This window comes from Oncorhynchus masou, chromosome 32, assembly GCF_036934945.1.
Source record: "Oncorhynchus masou masou isolate Uvic2021 chromosome 32, UVic_Omas_1.1, whole genome shotgun sequence".
Classification (NCBI taxonomy): domain Eukaryota; kingdom Metazoa; phylum Chordata; class Actinopteri; order Salmoniformes; family Salmonidae; genus Oncorhynchus; species Oncorhynchus masou.
This window is the reverse complement of record NC_088243.1, coordinates 37,872,747-37,894,268: the sequence shown is the minus strand read 5'-3', so window position 1 is coordinate 37,894,268 and position 21,522 is coordinate 37,872,747. Positions and strand designations below refer to the sequence as shown.

At 45.8% G+C, this 21,522-nt stretch overlaps 1 protein-coding gene across 1 annotated transcript in view; it reads right to left on the bottom strand.

Moving 5' to 3' along the window:
• Window positions 1-14,688, bottom strand: part of LOC135527202 (consortin-like) — a 29,387-nt gene extending 14,699 nt beyond the window's left edge. Inside the window, exons 1-8 of the mRNA XM_064955816.1 lie at window positions 14,667-14,688; window positions 14,196-14,513; window positions 12,239-12,807; window positions 4,601-4,631; window positions 3,584-3,670; window positions 880-982; window positions 234-255; window positions 16-79 (exon numbers count right to left, since the gene is read on the bottom strand). Coding sequence (XP_064811888.1) covers window positions 16-79; window positions 234-255; window positions 880-982; window positions 3,584-3,670; window positions 4,601-4,631; window positions 12,239-12,807; window positions 14,196-14,513; window positions 14,667-14,688 — 1,216 coding nt within the window. The remainder of the gene's footprint in view (window positions 1-15; window positions 80-233; window positions 256-879; window positions 983-3,583; window positions 3,671-4,600; window positions 4,632-12,238; window positions 12,808-14,195; window positions 14,514-14,666) is intronic.
• Between the last annotated feature and the right edge of the window lie 6,834 nt (window positions 14,689-21,522).

Genomic DNA, 21,522 nt, shown 5'->3' with positions numbered 1-21,522 from the left:
CACAGACACACTTACCTGAGCGGCATGCAGGCAGTCTGTCCTCACCACGAACAGGGCTCTCCAGCACAGAGTCCACAGTCTCACACACGCACAAACAGAGGGGAGAGCAGAGTGAATACAGCATCAACAAATGACCATTCAAACTAGCCGAGCAAAGTACTGAGTACTGTGTAATGCTAGACAGAGGGTCCCTACAATGCCATCATGTCAATCAAGCACAGAGTATCTCTTACCTTCTCTTCTCCAGGACTGGGTCTGTGTGGGAGAGAGAGAGAGAGAGAGAGAGAGAGAGAGAGAGAGAGAGAGAGAGAGAGAGAGAGAGAGAGAGAGAGAGAGAGAGAGAGAGAGAGAGAGAGAGATGGAGGGGGTGCAAAGGCAGTTAGTGCTGTCACTTTCGTCCTCCGTGATTGAAGGAAGGTCTCTGCCTAGCTAAGGCTAAGATAGGTGGCCCTGCTCTCTCCCAGGGTATCTAATATTAGCACCGCACATTTCCCTAGCTATTTCAGCATGTGTGTGCCGTGTGTGTGTGTGTCTGAAACTCTAGCACCGCTGTAGCTCAAATTACTGAAAGTGCAGCAACAGCAAAGGGCCATATGTTTAAACCATCACACACACACACACACACACACACACACACACACACACACACACACACCACCTCGGAGAGAGCACAGGTGTGTCAATGTACATCACTGCACAGCTTCTCAAGGTTTCCCATTAATTAGAAAATGAGTTAAAAAGGTGGTCTTTCCTTGTTAAACTGCAACCTTTTCCTGTGCTGAGCTGTAAAGGACCACATCTAAAAGACCCACTTCACAGACACACACACACAACTAGACACACGCATGCGCGCACACGGACACACAGGTGCAGCCTCACCGTTGGTGTGTCGTGCAGATGTGTGTGAGTATGTCCAGCTGCTGTGCAGTCAGGTCAGTGTCACTGTTCCTCTCCCCCCGACCGTCTGCCCTGCACCGCCTCTCTGGAACAGCAGAAGGGTCGAGGAAGAGAGACCCACGACACGGCACAAACACACCCAAAGAGAGAGGGGAGCGAGAGAAGGGTTGAGGGTGAGAGAAAGGGTGGGTTACATAATGAGACTTCCAATGGCTGAACAGAGAGAGACAGAGAGAGAGAGAGAGAGAGAGACAGAGAGACAGAGAGAGAGAGAGAGAGAGAGAGAGAGAGAGACAGAGAGAGAGAGAGAGAGAGAGAGAGACAGAGAGAGAGACAGAGAGAGACAGAGAGAGAGAGAGAGAGAGAGAGAGACAGAGAGAGAGAGAGAGAGAGAGAGAGAGACAGAGACAGAGACAGAGACAGAGACAGAGACAGAGAGAGAGAGAGAGAGAGAGAGAGAGAGAGAGAGAGAGAGACAGAGACAGACAGCGATAGACAGAGAGAGAGAGAGAGAGAGACAGAGAGAGAGAGAGAGAGAGAGAGAGAGAGACAGAGACAGAGAGAGACAGCGATAGACAGAGAGAGAGAGAGAGAGAGAGAGAGAGACAGAGAGAGAGAGAGAGACAGAGACAGAGACAGAGAGACAGAGACAGAGAGAGAGAGAGAGAGAGACAGAGACAGAGAGACAGAGAGATAGACAGAGAGAGAGAGAGAGAGATTCCACACTGTGTCTTCACAGCAGCAAGATTTGTGACCTGTTGCCATGAGAAAAGGGCAACCAGTGAAGAACAAACACCATTGTAAATACAATCCATATTTATGCTTATTTATTTTATCTTGTGTCCTTTAACCATTTGGACATTGTTAAAACACTGTATATATATAATATGACATTTCTAATGTCTTTATTGTTTTGAAATTTCTGTATGTGTAATGTTTAATGGTAATTTTTATTGTTTTTCACTTTATATATTATCTACCTCACTTGCTTTGGCAATGTTAATACATGTTTCCCATGCCAATAAAGCCCTTGAATTGAATTGAGAGAGACAGAAAGAGAGAGAGAGACAGAAAGAGAGAGAGAGACAGAAAGAGAGAGAGAGATCGATAGAGAGAGACAGAGAGAGACAGAGAGAAACAGAGAGAGACAGAGAGACAGAGACAGAGACAGAGACAGAGACAGACAGAGAGAGACAGAGTCAGAGAGAGACAGAGACAGAGACAGAGAGAGAGAGAGAGAGAGAGAAAGAGAGGGGCAACCAGTGAAGAACACGCACCATTGTAAATACAACCCATATCTATGCTTATTTATTTTATCCTGTGTCCTTAACCATTTGTACATTGTAAAAACACTGTATATATATATATTATGACATTTGTAATGTCTTTATTGTTTTGAAACTTCTGTATGCGTGATGTCTACTGTTAATTTTTATTGTTTATTTCACTTTATATATTATCTACCTTACTTGCTTTGGCAATGTTAACACATGTTACCCATGGCAATAAAGCCCCTTGAATTGAATTGAATTGAGAGAGAGACAGAGAGGCAGAGAGAGAGAGACAGAGAGGCAGAGAGAGAGAGAGAGAGACAGAGAGACAGAGAGACAGAGAGACAGAGAGAGACAGAGAGAGAGAGACAGAGACAGAGAGAGAGAGAGACAGAGACAGAGAGACAGAGACAGAGACAGAGAGACAGAGAGACAGAGAGACAGACAAACACAGACAGACAGGCAGAGCGAGAGAGAGAGAGACAGAGCGAGAGAGAGAGAGACAGAGCGAGAGAGAGAGACAGAGACAGAGCGAGAGAGAGACAGAGCGAGAGAGAGAGACAGAGCGAGAGAGACAGAGCAAGAGAGACAGAGCGAGAGAGAGAGACAGAGCGAGAGAGAGAGACAGAGCGAGAGAGAGAGACAGAGCGAGAGACAGAGACAGAGCGAGAGACAGAGAGACAGAGCGAGAGAGAGAGACAGAGCGAGAGAGAGACAGAGCGAGAGAGAGACAGAGCGAGAGAGAGAGACAGAGCGAGAGAGAGAGACAGAGCGAGAGAGAGAGCGACAGAGCGAGAGACAGAGCGAGAGAGAGAGACAGAGCGAGAGACAGAGAGACAGAGCGAGAGACAGAGAGACAGAGCGAGAGACAGAGAGACAGAGCGAGAGACAGAGAGACAGAGCGAGAGAGAGACAGAGCGAGAGAGAGAGACAGAGCGAGAGAGAGCGAGAGAGAGAGCGAGAGAAAGAGCGAGAGAGAGAGACAGAGCGAGAGAGAGAGAGACAGCGAGCGAGAGAGAGAGCGAGAGAGAGAGAGAGAGAGACAGAGCGAAGACAGAGCGCGAGAGAGACAGAGCGAGAGAGAGACAGACAGAGAGACAGAGCGAGAGACAGAGAGACAGAGAGACAGAGCGAGAGACAGAGAGACAGAGCGAGAGACAGAGAGACAGAGCGAGAGACAGACAGAGAGAGAGAGACAGAGCGAGAGAGACAGAGCGAGAGAGAGAGAGACAGAGCGAGAGAGACAGAGCGAGAGAGACAGACAGAGACAGAGCGAGAAAGAGACAGAGAGAGCGAGAGAGACAGAGTGAGAGAGAGACAGAGTGAGAGAGAGACAGAGCGAGAGAGAGACAGAGCGAGAGAGACAGACAGACAGACAGACAGACAGACAGCGAGAGAGAGAGCGAGAGAGTTACCCCACTGTTCCTGCAGTGCTGTCAGGTTGTTTAGTAGTCGCTGGTGGTAGAATCTCTCTAGCTGAACGCACCACACTGCTCGCTCATCTGGTCCACGCAGGGTTAAGAAAACACACAAACACACACACACACACCCTTACACCCTTCAGTGATCCAGTCAGCGTTTGATTTGTTTAATTATTATTTTCTATTTCACTAGGAAAGTCATGTAAGAACAAATTCTTATTTACAATGTAACAGCGGGTTAAACTGCCTTGTTCAGGGGCAGAATGACAGTTTTTTAAACATGTCAGCTCGGAGATTCGATCCAGCAACCTTTCGGTTACTAGTCCAACACTCTAACCACTAGGCTACCTGCCACCCCAGACACAGTGAAAGCCGGGGAGGGGGTGAACGGGAGTACTCTCTACTATTAAGGAGAAGTCCACACAGGGTTTAAAGCACCTACTGTCCTGTATAGGGACTGTAGCTGGCTCGGGATGGATCCCACACAGAGCAGTGTACTGGAGAGATCCCACGTGTTACAGAGGGATTGTGTTAGCCAGCATCATCCATAAACATGAGTCCTCCTCTCTTTCAACAGGCACTGAGGCGCTCTGTATAAAGCCCACAGCTTTGCTGAAACAAGCCGCACACACACACACACACACACACACCATCTGTAGTGGTCGTGGCTGACTGAAGACTAAAACATAGAGGACAATGATAAGATCAAATCCAAACAGTGCAGCTGGAATGTCGTGGAATGTTTCAACTAGAACACAGTCTTCACCTGAGAGTTAGAATGAACCGGAGAGCGCTGTAATTTCACTGGAAAGACGTGAGACATGTGCTGACTGATAAGGATACAATCTTCCTAGACTTAGGAGGACATAACACACCTGTTCAGTACCTCTCACACACACACACACACACACACACACACACACACACACACACACACACACACACACACACACACACACACACACACACACACACACACACACACACACACACACAAAGTAATAAGGATACAATCTTCCTGGAGGACAAAGGCCTCGGCTACCTGAAGAGATGGAGGCAGAGTGGAAAGGGTTAAAGGACAACATTCATTTACATTCTCGTCACCCAGAGCAACTAAAGAGTGTTTTCCGCCAAGAAAGACAAATGCCACCATCAATAGTTAAAAACAACTTACAGGCCTAATACTGAATGACACTGAAAACTACGTCTCGTATAACTTTGACCCCCCCCAGACAGAACAAGCCCAGGTAGCATGAGAGGTTTACCTGAATCACAACACTGATACCCCAAAACCACCTACTTAAGAAGGGTGAAGAAGATAAACACACACAAACACAGTGGAGAAGCACGAGAAACACGGCTCGTCCCCACGAGCACAGCGGAAAACACAGGAACTAAATGGAGAGTTTTTCAATTCCTCCTTGATCACAGCTGCATTTGTAGTTCCCAAAGTTCCCCCAGTAGCTAGCGGGAGGCAAGACGAGCTCCACAACGGGCCTGACACAGCGGACAAACGGACTCTTGCGACTGTTTTTTTTTTTTTTTTTGCGTTCTCCTGCTGACTAAAGAGGACAAAAACGGGACAGAGAGAGAGAGAGAGGGGGAGGAAATGAGAGAAGGAGAACAGCCACGTGTGTGAAAGTTCGTCAGAGAGAGAGAGAGAGAGAGACAGAAAGGGGAGAGGGGAGAGAGAAAGAGAGAGAATAGGAGCGTTTGTAAGTGAAAGATAGAGCAGGAGCGCGGTAATAACCCACTGGCCTCTCTCGCACGCTCTTTCACACAGACTCTCTCCCTCTCTCTCGCTCTCCATTGTTGCAAGCTCCCCTACATTTACATAAATATGAATTGCTCACTTCGCTTGCTTGTGGTGGGTGTTTAAGAGAGAGAGAGCGACAGGGAGGGAGAGAGAGAGAGTGAGAAATAGAGAGTGAATGAGGGAGGCAGTGAGAGAGAAAGGAAATAGGCTTTAACCATTCTGCTGCCTTGCTGTCCTGAGGCACTGGGCTATTTATAAGGCTTTATCTAAACAGTTAAACTGTTTAAAACGTTTCACCACATTACAGCAGTGCAAATGTGCTCTTTTTACCCCTAAAAAACAGATGCTTTGACGGAGGTCGACTGACCGAAAGCAGTTACAATTAAATAAATGAGCATGTGACTGGAAGTGTGCAGAGACTTCTTCATGTTGCCCCTAAGACAAGAGAAAAGTTGACTTACTCATGTGCTTAATGTTTTTGTAGGAAGTTTAACAGTATCAACTGTAATCTCTACCTAGAGAGCTCCCCCTTAAAACTCAACCAGGGGAGACATAACAAACTCTCATTCTATCCTTACAAGGGCTGGCTCAGGTTGGTCAGAACGCCCGGGGTTGCTAAGCGCTATCTGGCTAGTGACCAATCAGATTAGGGAGGTGAACAGATGCGAGTTGGGAGAGTTGGTTACTCTCGGGGTTTGTTTGAGTGAGGTGAAACATTCAGAGCGTTTCAGAAAGAAAATTAATAGAGCTGACACGATTCCCTGTTCTACCCAACAGATAACCATGGCCCAATCCCACATGACCTCCGAGACGAGGGTTCCCCAACTCGTGTCCCGCGGTCCGAGTTTGTCCTGCGGATGATTTTATTCGGCCCCCCAAGTTTATGTGTTTTGGGGACATAAAAGGCTGTAAAAACACCAGCAAATCAGCTCCAAGTGATTGAAATTTTGGAAATCTGTTCCAAAGTATTCCAACGTATAATAGAGAGAGAGAGATGTGATCGTATACCAGCGTGTCGCGACCCTGAAAACGGGGTCGCGAGAGAAAGCCAAATTAAATGAATAAAAGGGCACTTGGTTGATAGAAGCGGGTTTATGTCAGTAACCCCTGGTAGTTGCAAGATGAGGTTGTAATAAACAGAGTGGTTTCGGTTTTCCTCCTACACACGTGACCTTTGAACTGTTTCAGCTACAAAATATTATGTCCTCGTCAATGAAAGCTACTACTCTCAGGAACACTTATGTGTCTTCTACACACAAGACCAGGCACTAAATCAGATTGGGGGGACATCAGTAGCTAGGTTTCCATCCAATTTGCAAATGATTTTCATGCAAATATTCTCAAATCGGCATAAAATAATATGCGAATTTTCCCACCAGAGATGTTTCCATCAAACTGACTTTTTACGGATAAAAGGCTATGCATGATGACGTAGGGCACACAAAAATGACCTTTACTGTTAAACTCCCATGCACCGAATGAAAAATACAGGTTATATGGATTTCGGTCGCGTCTTCAACTCTACTGATTGTTTTGTCACAAAACCTGTTGCGTTATGTAGAAAATCGGCCCACTCTGGTCTTGCAACATGTGCTCTAGCCAACTGCTGACAGATACGGTGTGGGTAGGCTACCTACATTATATTTGTCAAACGGCAGCCAAGCATCAATCTTCACGTCACCAGAACAAGACGCAAAATATTGACTGGAAAGTAGCATCAAGCTCATCACCTTGCACATTCACCACCCTGTGAAGTTCATCATAAGGTTGGTTCAGGTTCAACAACGCAGCCACTGCCAGCTAGCCTACAAAGTCAACAACGCAGCCACTGCCAGCTAGCCTACTCCAGCAGTACTGTATCATTTCAATCATTTTAGTCAATAAGATTCTTGCTACGTAAGCTTAACTTTCTGAACATTCGAGACGTGTAGTCCACTTGTCATTCCAATCTCCTTTGCATTAGCGTAGCCTCTTCTGTAGCCTGTCAACTATGTGTCTATCTATCCCTGTTCTCTCCTCTCTGCACAGACCATACAAACGCTCCACACCGCGTGGCGCTCACCCTAATCTGGTGGTCCCAGCGCGCACGACCACGTGGAGTTCCAGGTCTCCGGTAGCCTCTGGAACTGCCGATCTGCGGCCAACAAGGCAGAGTTCATCTCAGCCTATGCCTCCCTCCAGTCCCTCGACTTCTTGGCACTGACGGAAACATGGATCACCACAGATAACACTGCTACTCCTACTGCTCTCTCTTCGTCCGCCCACGTGTTCTCGCACACCCCGAGAGCTTCTGGTCAGCGGGGTGGTGGCACCGGGATCCTCATCTCTCCCAAGTGGTCATTCTCTCTTTCTCCCCTTACCCATCTGTCTATCGCCTCCTTTGAATTCCATGCTGTCACAGTTACCAGCCCTTTCAAGCTTAACATCCTTATCATTTATCGCCCTCCAGGTTCCCTCGGAGAGTTCATCAATGAGCTTGATGCCTTGATAAGCTCCTTTCCTGAGGACGGCTCACCTCTCACAGTCCAGGACTTTAACCTCCCCACGTCTACCTTTGACTCATTCCTCTCTGCCTCCTTCTTTCCACTCCTCTCCTCTTTTGACCTCACCCTCTCACCTCCCCCTACTCACAAGGCAGGCAATACGCTCGACCTCATCTTTACTAGATGCTGTTCTTCCACTAACCTCATTGCAACTCCCCTCCAAGTTTCCGACCACTACCTTGTATCCTTTTCCCTCTCGCTCTCATCCAACACTTCCCACACTGCCCCTACTCGGATGGTATCGTGGTCCCAACCTTCGCTCTCTCTCCAACCGCTACTCTCTCCTCTTCCATCCTATCATCTCTTCCCTCTGCTCATACCTTCTCAACCTATCTCCTGATTCTGCCTCCTCAACCCTCCTCTCTTCCCTTTCTGCATCCTTTGACTCTCTATGTCCCCTATCCTCCAGGCCGGCTCGGTCCTCCCCTCCCGCTCCGTGGCTCGGCGACTCATTGCGAGCTCACAGAACAGTGCTCCGGGCAAAGCGGAAATGGAGGAAAACTCGCCTCCCCTGCGGACCTGGCATCCTTTCACTCCCTCCTCTCTACATTTTCCTCCTCTGTCTCTGCTGCTAAAGCCACTTTCTTCCACTCTAAATTCCAAGCATCTGCCTCTAACCCTAGGAAGCTCTTTGCCACCTTCTCCTCCCTCCTGAATCCTCCTCCCCCCCCCCCTCCTCCCTCTCTGCAGATGACTTCGTCAACCATTTTGAAAAGAATAAACGACATCCGATCCTCGTTGCTAAGTCAAGCGACACCGCTTTCTGCTCACACTGCCCTACCCTGTGCTCTGACCTCTTTCTCCCTCTCTCTCCAGATGAAATCTCGCTTCTTGTAATAAACAACCTGCCCGCTTGACCCTATCCCCTCCTCTCTTCTCCAGACCATTTCCGGAGACCTTCTCCCTTACCTCACCTCGCTCATCAACTCATCCCTGACCGCTGCTACGTCCCTTCCGTCTTCAAGAGAGCGAGAGTTGCACCCCTTCTGAAAAAACCTACACTCGATCCCTCCGATGTCAACAACTACAGACCAGTATCCTTCTTTCTTTTCTCTCCAAAACTCTTGAACGTGCCGTCCTTGGCCAGCTCTCCCGCTATCTCTCTCAGAATGACCTTCTTGATCCAAATCAGTCAGGTTTCAAGACTAGTCATTCAACTGAGACTGCTCTTCTCACATATCAGTGTGGATGACGGATTACCACCTCAAGCTGAACCTCGGCAAGACGGAGCTGCTCTTCCTCCCGGGGAAGGACTGCCCGTTCCATGATCTCGCCATCACGGTTGACAACTCCATTGTGTCCTCCTCCCAGAGCGCTAAGAACCTTGGCGTGATCCTGGACAACACCCTGTCGTTCTCAACTAACATCAAGGCGGTGGCCCGTTCCTGTAGGTTCATGCTCTACAACATCCCATGCACCCGCCTCACACAGGAAGCGGCGCAGGTCCTAATCCAGGCACTTGTCATCTCCCGTCTGGATTACTGCAACTCGCTGTTGGCTGGGCTCCCTGCCTGTGCCATTAAACCCCTACAACTCATCCAGAACGCCGCAGCCCGTCTGGTGTTCAACCTTCCCAAGTTCTCTCACGTCACCCCGCTCCTCCGCTCTCTCCACTGGCTTCCAGTTGAAGCATCGCATGCTACAAGACCATGGTGCTTGCCTACGGAGCTGTGAGACGGCACCGCAGTACCTCCAGGCTCTGATCAGGCCCTACACCCAAACAAGGGCACTGCGTTCAACCACCTCTGGCCTGCTCGCCTCCCTACCACTGAGGAAGTACAGTTCCTGCTCAGCCCAGTCAAAACTGTTCGCTGCTCTGGCCCCCCAATGGTGGAACAAACTCCCTCACGACGCCAGGACAGCGGAGTCAATCACCACCTTCCGGAGACACCTGAAACCCCACCTCTTCAAGGAATACCTAGGATAGGATAAAGTAATCCTTCTCACCCCACCCCCCCCCCACTTAAATGATTTAGATGCACTATTGTAAAGTGGATGTTCCACTGGATGTCAGAAGGTGAATTCACCAATTTGTAAGTCGCTCTGGATAAGAGCGTCTGCTAAATGACTTAAATGTAAATGTAAATTTATTTCATCTGCAGCCTAATAAACTGCATGCTTTCCCGAGTCGTAGTGGGAGGACCACACACCATATCATCGCGTGACTCCAAGTTTACTAAGATATGATTGACGGTTATGATATCAATATTTGCACATTAAGGAGTTTCTATCGCCATTTCTCGCATAATTAATTTTACCAGCACAAAATGGATCCCACCAATGTCGAACGGTCAAATTGTCTGTCGGCATTTATAAAATGTGTTGTCTCCATCATGTGCCGGGTGATTCATCCGCATTAAATGGTTGGATGGGAACATGGTTAGTGGTGATGTCCTCTTCTACACAAAATAGCATAGAAAATGTTTGCCTGATGATCTTCTGAACTTCCCAATACCTTCCTGATGCATTTCAGTCACATCAAACCATATTTCCTTCAGATTGAAATACTGTCCAAAGGACCGACAGACTGATTTGTAATAGCCCAATATTTATTTATTATTACATCTCTTTCTTCACATGGTGGGGTTGCAAAAGTTTTCCATAAAATCGGGTTACGGGCCACAACGGTTTGGGAACCCCTGTTGTAAACAAACATAAGCAAGGTTTAAATTATTAGGTTTTAGTCAAATATTATATCCGTTTGGGCTTCTTGCGGCCAATTTGCGGTCTTCAAATGATTTGTAATTATGTTCCAGCCCCCTGACCATCCACTCAAGAAAGAAAATCAGTTGATGATCCCCACCCTAGACCCCATGTGCTTGTGGAGGTCTGACAGGATTTGATTGGTATAAGCCAAGCCTTTCCAAAGTCTAAAACAGTGGGTCTCCCTTCAGAGAACATCAAGGTAACCAAGCCCCCACCTCTCTCACTGAATGAAATTATTTTTTTAGGAGACATTCATTCCATTCTGTTGTAAAACAAATAGTTGCAATGAAACTGTTAAAACAACTGTTTCAGTTTTGGACACTGCATCCTGATTGTAGGCATTAGTCTCCCACTCCTACATTTGGGCTTAAATTATGCTCTGTACGACTTAAACAAGCAACTGACTTAGTAGAAGCATGTAATCCATAAAAGTGCTTTCAGAATATCCAGGTATCCATTTTTGTTTCTAATACAAAGTATGTCATTGCCCTTTTAAGACGCCGTTACCCCTTTAAAAACTATGTTGCCCAGTTGCGCATCCTAGAAAATGCTAGAAAATCAGGTTGGAATTGCATTTTTTTTATAAAAATTTTTAAACACCACAAGTGCCATTTTAAGAGTGTACCCTCCCCATCCAACCTGACAGAGCTGGGGGGGGATCCGCAAAGAAGAACGGGAGAAACACCCCAAATACAGGTGTGCCAAGCTTGTAGCGTCATACCCAAGACGACTCGAGTAATCCCTGCCAAAGGTGCTTCAACAAAGTACTGAGTAATACTTATGGAAATTTGATATTTCTGTTTGTTTTTTATTTGCACAAATTTCTAAGCCTGCTTTTGCTTTGTCTTTATGCGGTGTTGTGTGTAGAGTTACGAGTGAAACAATTTAATACATTTTAGAATAAGGCTGTAATGTAGCAAAATGTGAAAAAAGTCAAGGGGTCTGAATTTTTTTCCAGAATCCACTGTAATATTTACACATTTTTAGAGAACCCTAATACAGTTTGATTTGGCTTTCCTTTTACGCGTCCTCTGAAACTCTCTGCCGCCCTTTTGGGGAGGTGCGCATCACTTTGAAAGCCTGCAGGATGGTGAAACTTTCACCTAGTCTATCAGAGGGAAAGTTGGAGCTATTACCATATTGATTGCCCAGCGAAGCCTCTCAGATCTGTGCATAGGGTCCAGGGGTCCATTTGGGATTGGGACCTGTCTGTTCTGAACAATACATTTCTATCTGAACTTTGTGTAACGTTGCACCTTCCTGAACACGCCCCAGGATGTGTTTGAAGAAGGTAGGGAGTAGACAGAGAGGCTGAGGTGATGATCAGACATGACAACAGTGCCCCCTACTGGTGGAGATGGGAATAGACACTTTGCACTTCACTTCATGCAGTTCTGTGGTGAAGCTGTGTATCACAATGACAGGGATTCTACCACACCCAGTCACACCTGACAGCCCTGTAATGGCTGTGTGTGTGTGTGTGTGTGTGTGTGTGTGTGTGTGTGTTCAGTCAGTCTGGTAAACAGAATCACAGCTCACCACACGTAGAGGGAACCACGCCTGGCTGTCAGAGGAATGTTCACTTGAGAACAGCGCAGGCAGGTAGAAATACCATATATAGAATGGAGAGGGAGGGGCACACACCTGATGGAGGTACTGAGGCAGGTGGGAGTGATCTCCCCGTTCCCCTAACTCCTTTAAGGTGGCCAGGAGGGCAGGGCTAGGGATAGGCTCTGCAGTGGAGGTGGTAGGTCCTGTGATAGAAATGGTGGGTCTTGTGGTGCAGGTGGGGCCTGTGGTGCAGGTGGTAGGTCCTGTGGTGCAGGTGGGGCCTGGGGTGGAAATGGTGGGTCCTGTGGTGCAGGTGGGGCCTGTGGTGGAGGTAGTGGGGCCTGTGGTGGAAATGGTGGGTCCTGTGGTGCAGGTGGTAGGTCCTGTGGTGGAGGTGGTAGGCCCTGTGGTGCAGGTGGGGCTTGTGGTGGAGGTGGTAGGTTCTGTGGTGCAGGTGGGGCCAGTGGTGGAGGTGGTAGGTCCTGTGGTGCAGGTGGGGCTTGAGGTGGTAGGTTCTGAACTGGAGGTAGTGGGTCCTGTGGTGGAGGTGTGAGTCTCGCCCGCAGGGTCACTGTAGCAGGGTTCGTCTGGACTTGTTGCTTGGGAGCTGATGGGATCTGTAGTCTCTGGAGACACAGAGGGCCGGAGCGCTACCGGACTGCCTACAGAGTGAGAGAGAGAAAAGAGAGAGCACTGCACATCAAACATCAACATTAAACTGTTAGAAAAGTCTGAAACCAGATAGAGTAGCAGTGAAAAGCGAGATTGAGCAAATCCTCTACCTACTTCAGCTTGGCATTAACGACTACACACATTCTCGCTAAGTACTTTCCCTTTGTGTTTCTGTGCTGTGGAAGCCATACGGCCCATTTGAGCAATTCCACGTCCTGACAAGTCAATAAATCCTTTATGGTGGGAAATGCATTTGGTAGCTGGGGACATAACATACATAGTATACTGCATCATTCAGCACTTGAACCGACACACACACACGCAAACAAGGTCTTGCCCAGATAGTGTGTGTATTGGGACAGTTCACACACCATACACAAACGAGGTCTTGCTCAGAGAGTGTGTGTATTGGGACAGTTCACACACCATACACAAACGAGGTCTTGCTCAGAGAGTGTGTGTATTGGGACAGTTCACACACCATACACAAACGAGGTCTTGCTCAGAGAGTGTGTGTATTGGGACAGTTCACACACCATACACAAACGAGGTCTTGCTCAGAGAGTGTGTGTATTGGGACAGTTCACACACCATACACAAACGAGGTCTTGCTCAGAGAGTGTGTGTATTGGGACAGTTCACACACCATACACAAATGAGGTCTTGCTCAGAGAGTGTGTGTATTGGGACAGTTCAGACACCATACACAAACGAGGTCTTGCTCAGAGAGTGTGTGTATTGGGACAGTTCAGACACCATACACAAACGAGGTCTTGCTCAGAGAGTGTGTGTATTGGGACAGTTCAGACACCATACACAAACGACAAAAAAATAAAATAACTAAGCTTCAGATCCTCAAACTCATCTCAACCCCTTTCTTTCCCCGCGGTCTTCCCTCCTCCTTTCTTCTCCCCGACTTTCTACTAATCTCTTCTGTCTCTCCACCTCTTCTTTTCCTTCTGTTCCCCTCCTTGCTGTACCCTTTCTCATTTACCTCTCCCCCTCTCCGACTGTAGCTGATGTGGTTGCTCGGACATCACCGGGTGTGATTAATTGGGTGAGACCCGGTCTGTATGCTACAAATCTGATCCGCTGACTGGTTAACAGGGTTAGCCCGCACGCACACAAGTCCGGCCAATTGACTAACCCAGACCTTCAACCATGGCCACAAGCACACACAGTTTAATGAATAGAATTGACAGGTCCTCTGCCTCCTCCTGATCAATGGTACCCAACCAAATAACTGAAAATAAGTAAAGGTGATATATTTCTAGAAACCCCAAAATATATTTTGATATCTATAAACCAAGCTGTCTCAGTGTGTGTGTGTGTGTGTGTGTGTGTGTGTGTGTGTGTGTGTGTGTGTGTGTGACCTTACCTGTGTCTGAGAAGGAACAGTCAGTCATAGGAGTGTCGGGTGATTGGCCGTGAGTCACGCTGCTGTCCTCCTCCTCTTCTTCCACAATCACATCATCCTCATCCCCGTCTTCCTCTCCCTTCACCGTTCTACCTTCCTCCTCCTCTTCCTCCACATTGTTGTTTAAAGAGTTCTGTTGGATGAAGTCTCGTCCAACCCTCTGACCATCATCTAGTTGAGTCTGCGTCCGGTTCTGGTTTTGGTTCCGATTTGGTTCCGAGGGGTCTGATTGGTTGCGGTGGAGGTCAACCCCACCCTCAGACAACACTGGCCCCCCCTCTCACACTGACCTGGGAGCAGATAAAGAGAGATTAGACAAGAGCTTCTGTTGTTGTCATTACACACGGCAGGAGATTCTGATCTGCTCCGTAGGCGTTCATGACGACCTGAGAGAATTAAGGTATAAGCAATACGGGTTTAGCTCCATCTTACCATTCAGACATACTTTCACCATGGCTGAGTCCCAATTCTTCACCCTTCTTCCAGAATGTGCATTTGCACACTTTCATGCATGGGTTTTTACAATGGTAGAAACTCCGTCCGGTCAACACTAATCCCAAGCTTTTAAATCAATGACCGGCAGGAAAAATGTAGAGAATAGGGACGTAGCACATATTTCACCTCTCTCTCCCCCTGCCTCCACTAATAATAATAATAATAATACATTGAATTTGTAACAGGCTTTTCATTGAAAGCCAATCTCAATTTGCTGCAGTGAGTGAATGAAAATAAGTCGTAGACAAAACAAGGGCACAACAAGACCGGGCAACTGACACAAAGAACACAACTGACGCTACAAGGAACAAGGACAACAAGGCTATAACACAGCTATTACTAACAGAAGGCCTTCCTAAAGAGAAGGGGTTTAAGGCCCGTTTTAAAGGAGCCCAGAGTCTGTGGTGAGCAGAAAGCCAGATCTTCAATGGAGCGAAGCTTAGTCCTGGGGGTGTGGAAGAGCAGGCTATTGCTCAATCTGAGGTTGCGGGCCATGGATGTACTGGAATGTCAGCAGGAGTTTTTTTAATTCAATTCTGAATGAGACGGGGATCCCTCTTCTATTACTTCCCAGTCACCCTCATCCAATGGTCTCCCATACCTCTTCCCTTCCCCTCTCTCCTCCTTACCATCATCCATGGTCTTCTCCTCCGTGACCTCTCAGCATGAAGGTCAGCAACTCCCCCTGCCACGCTTACCAGACACAGCCCTCCTACTGACGAGAGAGAGAGAAAGAGAGAGAAAGAGTGTAAGGCAATAGAAAACAAGTCTAACGGCATTCCTACAAGTGTCAAACCATGAATATTTACACACACACACACACACACACACCCCTATTTAGGCCTAAAAGTGCCTCCGTGGAGTAGTGTTGTCCTGGTTCTCTCCAGCAGAAGGCTAACTGCTCCTGTTAGCTCTTAGTGACTATTAGGTCAAAAAGAGAGCACTTATCCATATGGTCCCACTTCAGAGCACAGTAGGGTTAGGCCCATAGAAATAGACTTCATAGAATGGACGTTTCCCCTGAGAATCACAGTACATGGAACATGGAGAATTTAACAGAGCAGCAAGGCAGGTGTGGTGGTTTATGCAACGCCTACCTCTATGCATGCGTGTGTGTGTGTGTGTGTGTGTGTGTGTGTGTGTGTGTGTGTAGGGCATGTTGATGCCAGCTGAACTTGGCAACTGTTATTGTTAACCCCTACTTGCAATCTCGCTCTCTTACTCTTGCCCCCCCCTTTCTATCCAGAGCTCGCCCTCTCCCTTTTCACTCTCTCCGTCTTCCTTTCCCCTCCCCGTCTCCATCATCACATCTCTTTGTCTTTGTTATCTTCCAGGGTGTCCATAAATAATGAAGTACATAGACAGGGGCGGGGGGGATACACACACGGGCCTACCAGGCAGTAGCTTAGTCCATCTCACGTGAGAGAAGAATGGGTTCAAAAACAGCAACATACACAAACACATTTATCAATCCAGAGCCAACTCAACTGACAAAAACACACAAGTAACAACATGCAGTCTAGCACTCACAATTAGGCAAATTCACACACAGGGAGTACGTTCCAGAAAAACTAGCCTAACTGCACACAGCAACACACACACTATGCAGCAGAGAAATAGAGGGCTGTTCAGGTGACTCATCTGAATCTAATAAGAGCCCCTCCATGTCATCTCTACAGCTGCTGCATGTGTATCTGAGGGCCTACCTGGAGGATATTAGATAGTGACATATGTGTTCCTCTCATAGAATGAAACTACTACACTGTTCTCACCCAGGGGTCAGGGTCTTCCCTCTGACTCATTCAATCACTTTGTTAATGTGACGTATGTACCTAGCTGCCAGATGAGGATGGTGACAAACATCATACGGTCATTAAATCAGATGTTTTTTTGTAGTCAGAACCTCTGGGCACGACACTTAGCTACCAATCAGTCAGATACGATTATAATAAACACATATTGGGAAAATTGGCGTTGCCGCTAAGGTTACAATACTGTTCCTGCAATTGCGAGCTAATGTTACGCCGATGCGATACGCTGGAGCTGTTTTTAGCTCGTGTAGTGTCAGTGATTCGTTTTCTTCACTGGCTTGTCAATGGGTTTGATTAACTGGCTAGCATAGCAAGTTAACAGCTATCCTAACGTTATCTACCGCTGTCTGTTTTGCTGCTTGAAGCTAACGCTACTGGCTAGCAAGGTCCTGTGTTTTGTCAAAATCGATATGTATTATTATTTTTTTCTTTAAATTATACCCGAATACATGCATACTATGAATGTTTAATACACGGTTGGATCATGTTGATCTAGCTGTCACCTAGCTAATTTATACATCTGGCTGGCTGTCAAGCTAACGTTAGCGCTTTTACATCTGGCTTTTGCGGCGTGCTGTGATGCAAGTTGTCGCCTTCTAGTACACGGCAATAACTGGTGGTACTTACGGTGTAATTAATTTCGTGTCTTGTATCCAGTACGCAGGGTGCTGAACCGAACATTGACCGACTGATGTTGCAGATTTCTCTTCCTGAGACCGATCCAAACAAAATGACGTAACTGTCGTACGGTAATGAGGAAACCTTCAAAATAAACGCCCGCATTTGAAAACATTGCAATGTGGATAACGCATTCAACTGATACAGAATTTGAATCAATGGTCACTTTTATTGTACCAACAAGAACATGCAATAAGTAGTTTATGATAATGAATTTTAAAAATATGGTTGAATTATTCTTTTTTTAAACCAATAATGAAAAAATACTGGTTGACACTGGTATGTTGAGAAGAGAACTTTTCAACCTGTCTCAGCTAACGTTAAAGCGGGGTGGGAATTACTTAGTAGGGTCTCTACCAAATATGGTTAGTTTTGGAGGGGGACTGTGTCGCACAACCTGCTGCGGCACCTTCACTCTGTACCGCATAATGCAATACACTGTAATAGACTGTACGTGGGATACTTACAGTATTGTATTCCAACTATTTTCTTAAACCCACCTTGGTCGCAATCAATCCAAAGGATCGCCTCTTGGGCTTGGGTTTTGGACTGATTCGTGGATCATAGCCCATCTCTCCAAATTGTCATTTGTGAGAAAAAACATGTGGTTATTACTTGGCCTTTGTCTTATTATAAACTTAAATGTTTAAGCATTCCACTTCCAAACATAAAAAGCGCTCTTAACCATGAAAATGCAGTAAATATGCAGCAGTACTCATTGGACCAGCACTCCATATATAATGTAAATAAGGTATTTCTGTTTTTTTATTTGTAATACATTTGCAGAAATGTCTGAAAACCTGTTTTTTTTTCGCTTTGTCATTATGGGGTATTATGTATAGATTGATAAGGGGGGGGGGGGGGATCAATTTTAGAATAAGGCTGTAACATAACAAAATGTGGGAAAAGTCAAGGGGTCTGAATACTTTCCGAATGCCCTGTAATCTGTGCCCAGTAGTCCTTTTTTGGCATTTATCTCAGAATTACAGATTATTGAGCTCAATCTGTAGTTCAACCTCTCATTGCCAACTGTTGGAAGATCGATAAAGCGAGATGGGGGATACAGGGTTTCACTTTACAGTGGTGACTTTTGACCTTATAAGAGAAACATAAAGTACATAAATATTCAGACGCTCTGCCATGATACTTGAAATTGAGATCAGGTGCATCCTATCACTCTTGACATGTTCCTACAACTTGATTGGAGTAACTCTGTGATAAATTAAATTGATTGGACATGAGCAAGGGAGAAGGGCCTTGGTCAGGGAGGTGATCAAGAATCCGATGGTAACGCTGACAAGAGCTCCAGAGTTCCTCTGTGGAAATGGGAGAACATTCCAGAAGGACCACCATCTCTGCAGCACTCCACTAACCAGGCCTTTATGGTAGAGTAGCCAGACAGAAGCCAGTTCACTGTAAAAGGCACAGGACAGCCCGCTTGAAGTTTGCCAAAGGGCATCTAAAGGACTTTCAGACCATGAGAAACAAGATTCTCTAGTCTGATGAAACAAAGATTGAACCCTTTGGCCTGAATGCCAAGCACCACATTTGGAGGAAACCTGGAACCATCCCTACGGTGAAGCATGGTGGTGGCAGCATCATGCTGTGGGGACTGGGAGACTCGTCAGGATCGAGGGAAAGATGAATGGAGCAAAGTACAGAGAGATCTTTGATGAAAACCTGCTCCAGATTGCTCAGGACCTCAGACTGAGGTGAAGGTTCACCTTCCAGCAGGATAACAACCCTAAGCACAACGCCAAGACAACGCAAGAGTGGCTTTAGGACAAGTCTCTGAATGTCATTGAGTGGCCCAGCCAGAGCCCGGACTTGAACCCCATCGAACATCTCTGGAGAGACCTGAAAATAGCTGTGCAGCGACGCTCCCTATCCAACCTGACAGAGCTTGTGAGGATCTGCAGAAAAGAATGTGAGAAACTCCCCAAATACAGGTGTGCCAAGCTTGTAGCGTCATACCCAAGAAGGCTCAAGGCTATAATCACTGCCTAAGGTGCTTCAACAAAGTACTGAGGAAAGGGTCATGAATACTTATGTAAATGTATATTTCAGTTTTTTATTTGTAATACATTTGCAAACATTACAAAAACATATATTTTTGTTACTTTCTTGTTACTTACAACCTCATGCTAATCACATTAGCCTACATTAGCTCAATCTTCCCGCAGGGGACCCTAAGAACCTAAGGTAAAAAAAACTCTGACAAATGCACAAAGATTGACTCATCTGTGTCGAAAACTCTTCCATCTCCACTGACTAAGGAGGATTATAAAATATTAAGCAATGAGGAGAAGTGGTTCAATGACCGAATAATTGCCGGGTACAATTATCTTTTGAAGTCACACCTTAAGTAAAAATTTGTGTTAATGTCACCTGTGTCTTTTGCGAGTCAGGAATTACAGAGTCTGCTTATAGTGACAGCAAAGGGGTTATGCCAAATGTGCCTGGAAGGCGTGTTGATCATGTGATTGCGCCTGTGAAATTAAAGTCACATGGGACAGTTATAGCTATGCAACATATACTGTAGTTAGTAGAACTAAATGCATTACATTAAATCTTACACTTATGCCAATATGAAAGAGAATTAAAGGATAGACACCTTCCACTTCAGAAATACCTGGCATTGCAAGATCTGGCAATGAATAGATTTGTGGTGGATGTGACACTAAACTATGAATTTTCTCATCAATATTAGAAAACAGTCAGACGGTAGTAGTTGTGGTGTTTATGTGTGCTCATTCTCTGACGCAGCCTTCTTAGAGGGCCATGTGAAAACGCTTTGTAAAAATGGCATGCGAGAGTATGTTTCACTGTGTATCAGTTATCAGAGAGAAAATGACAAACACATTTAAAACTGAACAGAAAATGCCTTCATTGACCTTTTGATAATCAGCAAGTCTCCGTATTATGTATCGTCTTCCAATCTCGTCTCTATTATTGGGTTTGAAAACATGCTTAATAGAACTCAACAGTATACTGCTAACCTTGATAGAAAATGCAACACATAGAGGCCTATAACCTGCAATGAATGTCCTCCATTGTTGTTCTGAAAGCTTGATTATTAACTAGATAAGAAGCCTTGACAGTGTACTGCTAACCTTGATAGATAAGAAGCCGATATCCATTGCTGTTCAGAAAGTGTGATTTTACTGTGCCCTAATAGACTGGTTAATATCCATTACATTTAACTTGAAAATAAGTGAGATTTTTGTTTTGATCAACAACAACAAAAAGTGTGGCTTTTGTGTTTCTTTTGTTGTTGTTGAGTGTGTGTTGATTTCAGCAGCATGGATAGTACCAGTCCATTTACAGCTGTGTTGCTGGATATGTACGACATAGCCCGACATAGTCCCCCACCAAAACTACACATATTTGGTTAGTAGAGACCCTAATGAATATTTCCCACCCCACCTTAGCTGAGAAAGGTAAGCCCATATACATCCATTGAAAGGGAAAGGGAAAGGGGGATACCTAGTTAGTTGTACAACTGAATGCCTTCAACTGAAATGTGTCTTCTACATTTAACCCAACCCCTCTGAATCAGATGCGGGGGGCTGCCATAATCAACATCCACGTCTTCGGCGCCCGGGGAACATTACAGACTATTACAGTGTATTGCATTAGGCGCTATAGAGGGGGCAGAGTGAAAACAAAACATATTTTCTTAGTAGAGACCCTACTGAGTATTTCCCAACCCACTTTAGCTGTGACGGGTAGAAAAGTTCTCTACAAGCCAATAAGTATCCCATATACCTTGTATTGAATTGCAGTGATTGGAGTGGGTGGTGTAAGGAGTCACCAGAACTTTTAGTTAAGATCCACTGTGCAAAAATCGCTCCAGCTTTTCCTGGTTGCTAAAATTTGAATAATTAGCCTAATTTCAGTTTATGTGACAAAATAAGCAAGTGTAGAGTGGAGAGTCATTGCACCATCTAAACCGCTGTGAAATATACTTTCCATAACCAAAAATATTATATTTTCAGCTGTTTGAAGTTGGTGTATTTAACCGATTTACAGCTTCTTAGGCATGCTTTCAATGACAGATCAATAAATCCTATTTCTATGTGAATTTGTTCAGGTAGCCCAAAACGTTTACATATTGCAGCTTTTAACCAGTTGCACAGCAGAAGATACCCATTTAAGTTTAGCAGACTATTGAATAAATACGATAATATACATTTGCATTTTATAAAACGTCTATATCTTTAAACATAGCCTACACAATAGCTTTCAACATACCATTACTTGTGTAATGTTTAAAATAAATGCTGGTATAAATAATACAACAT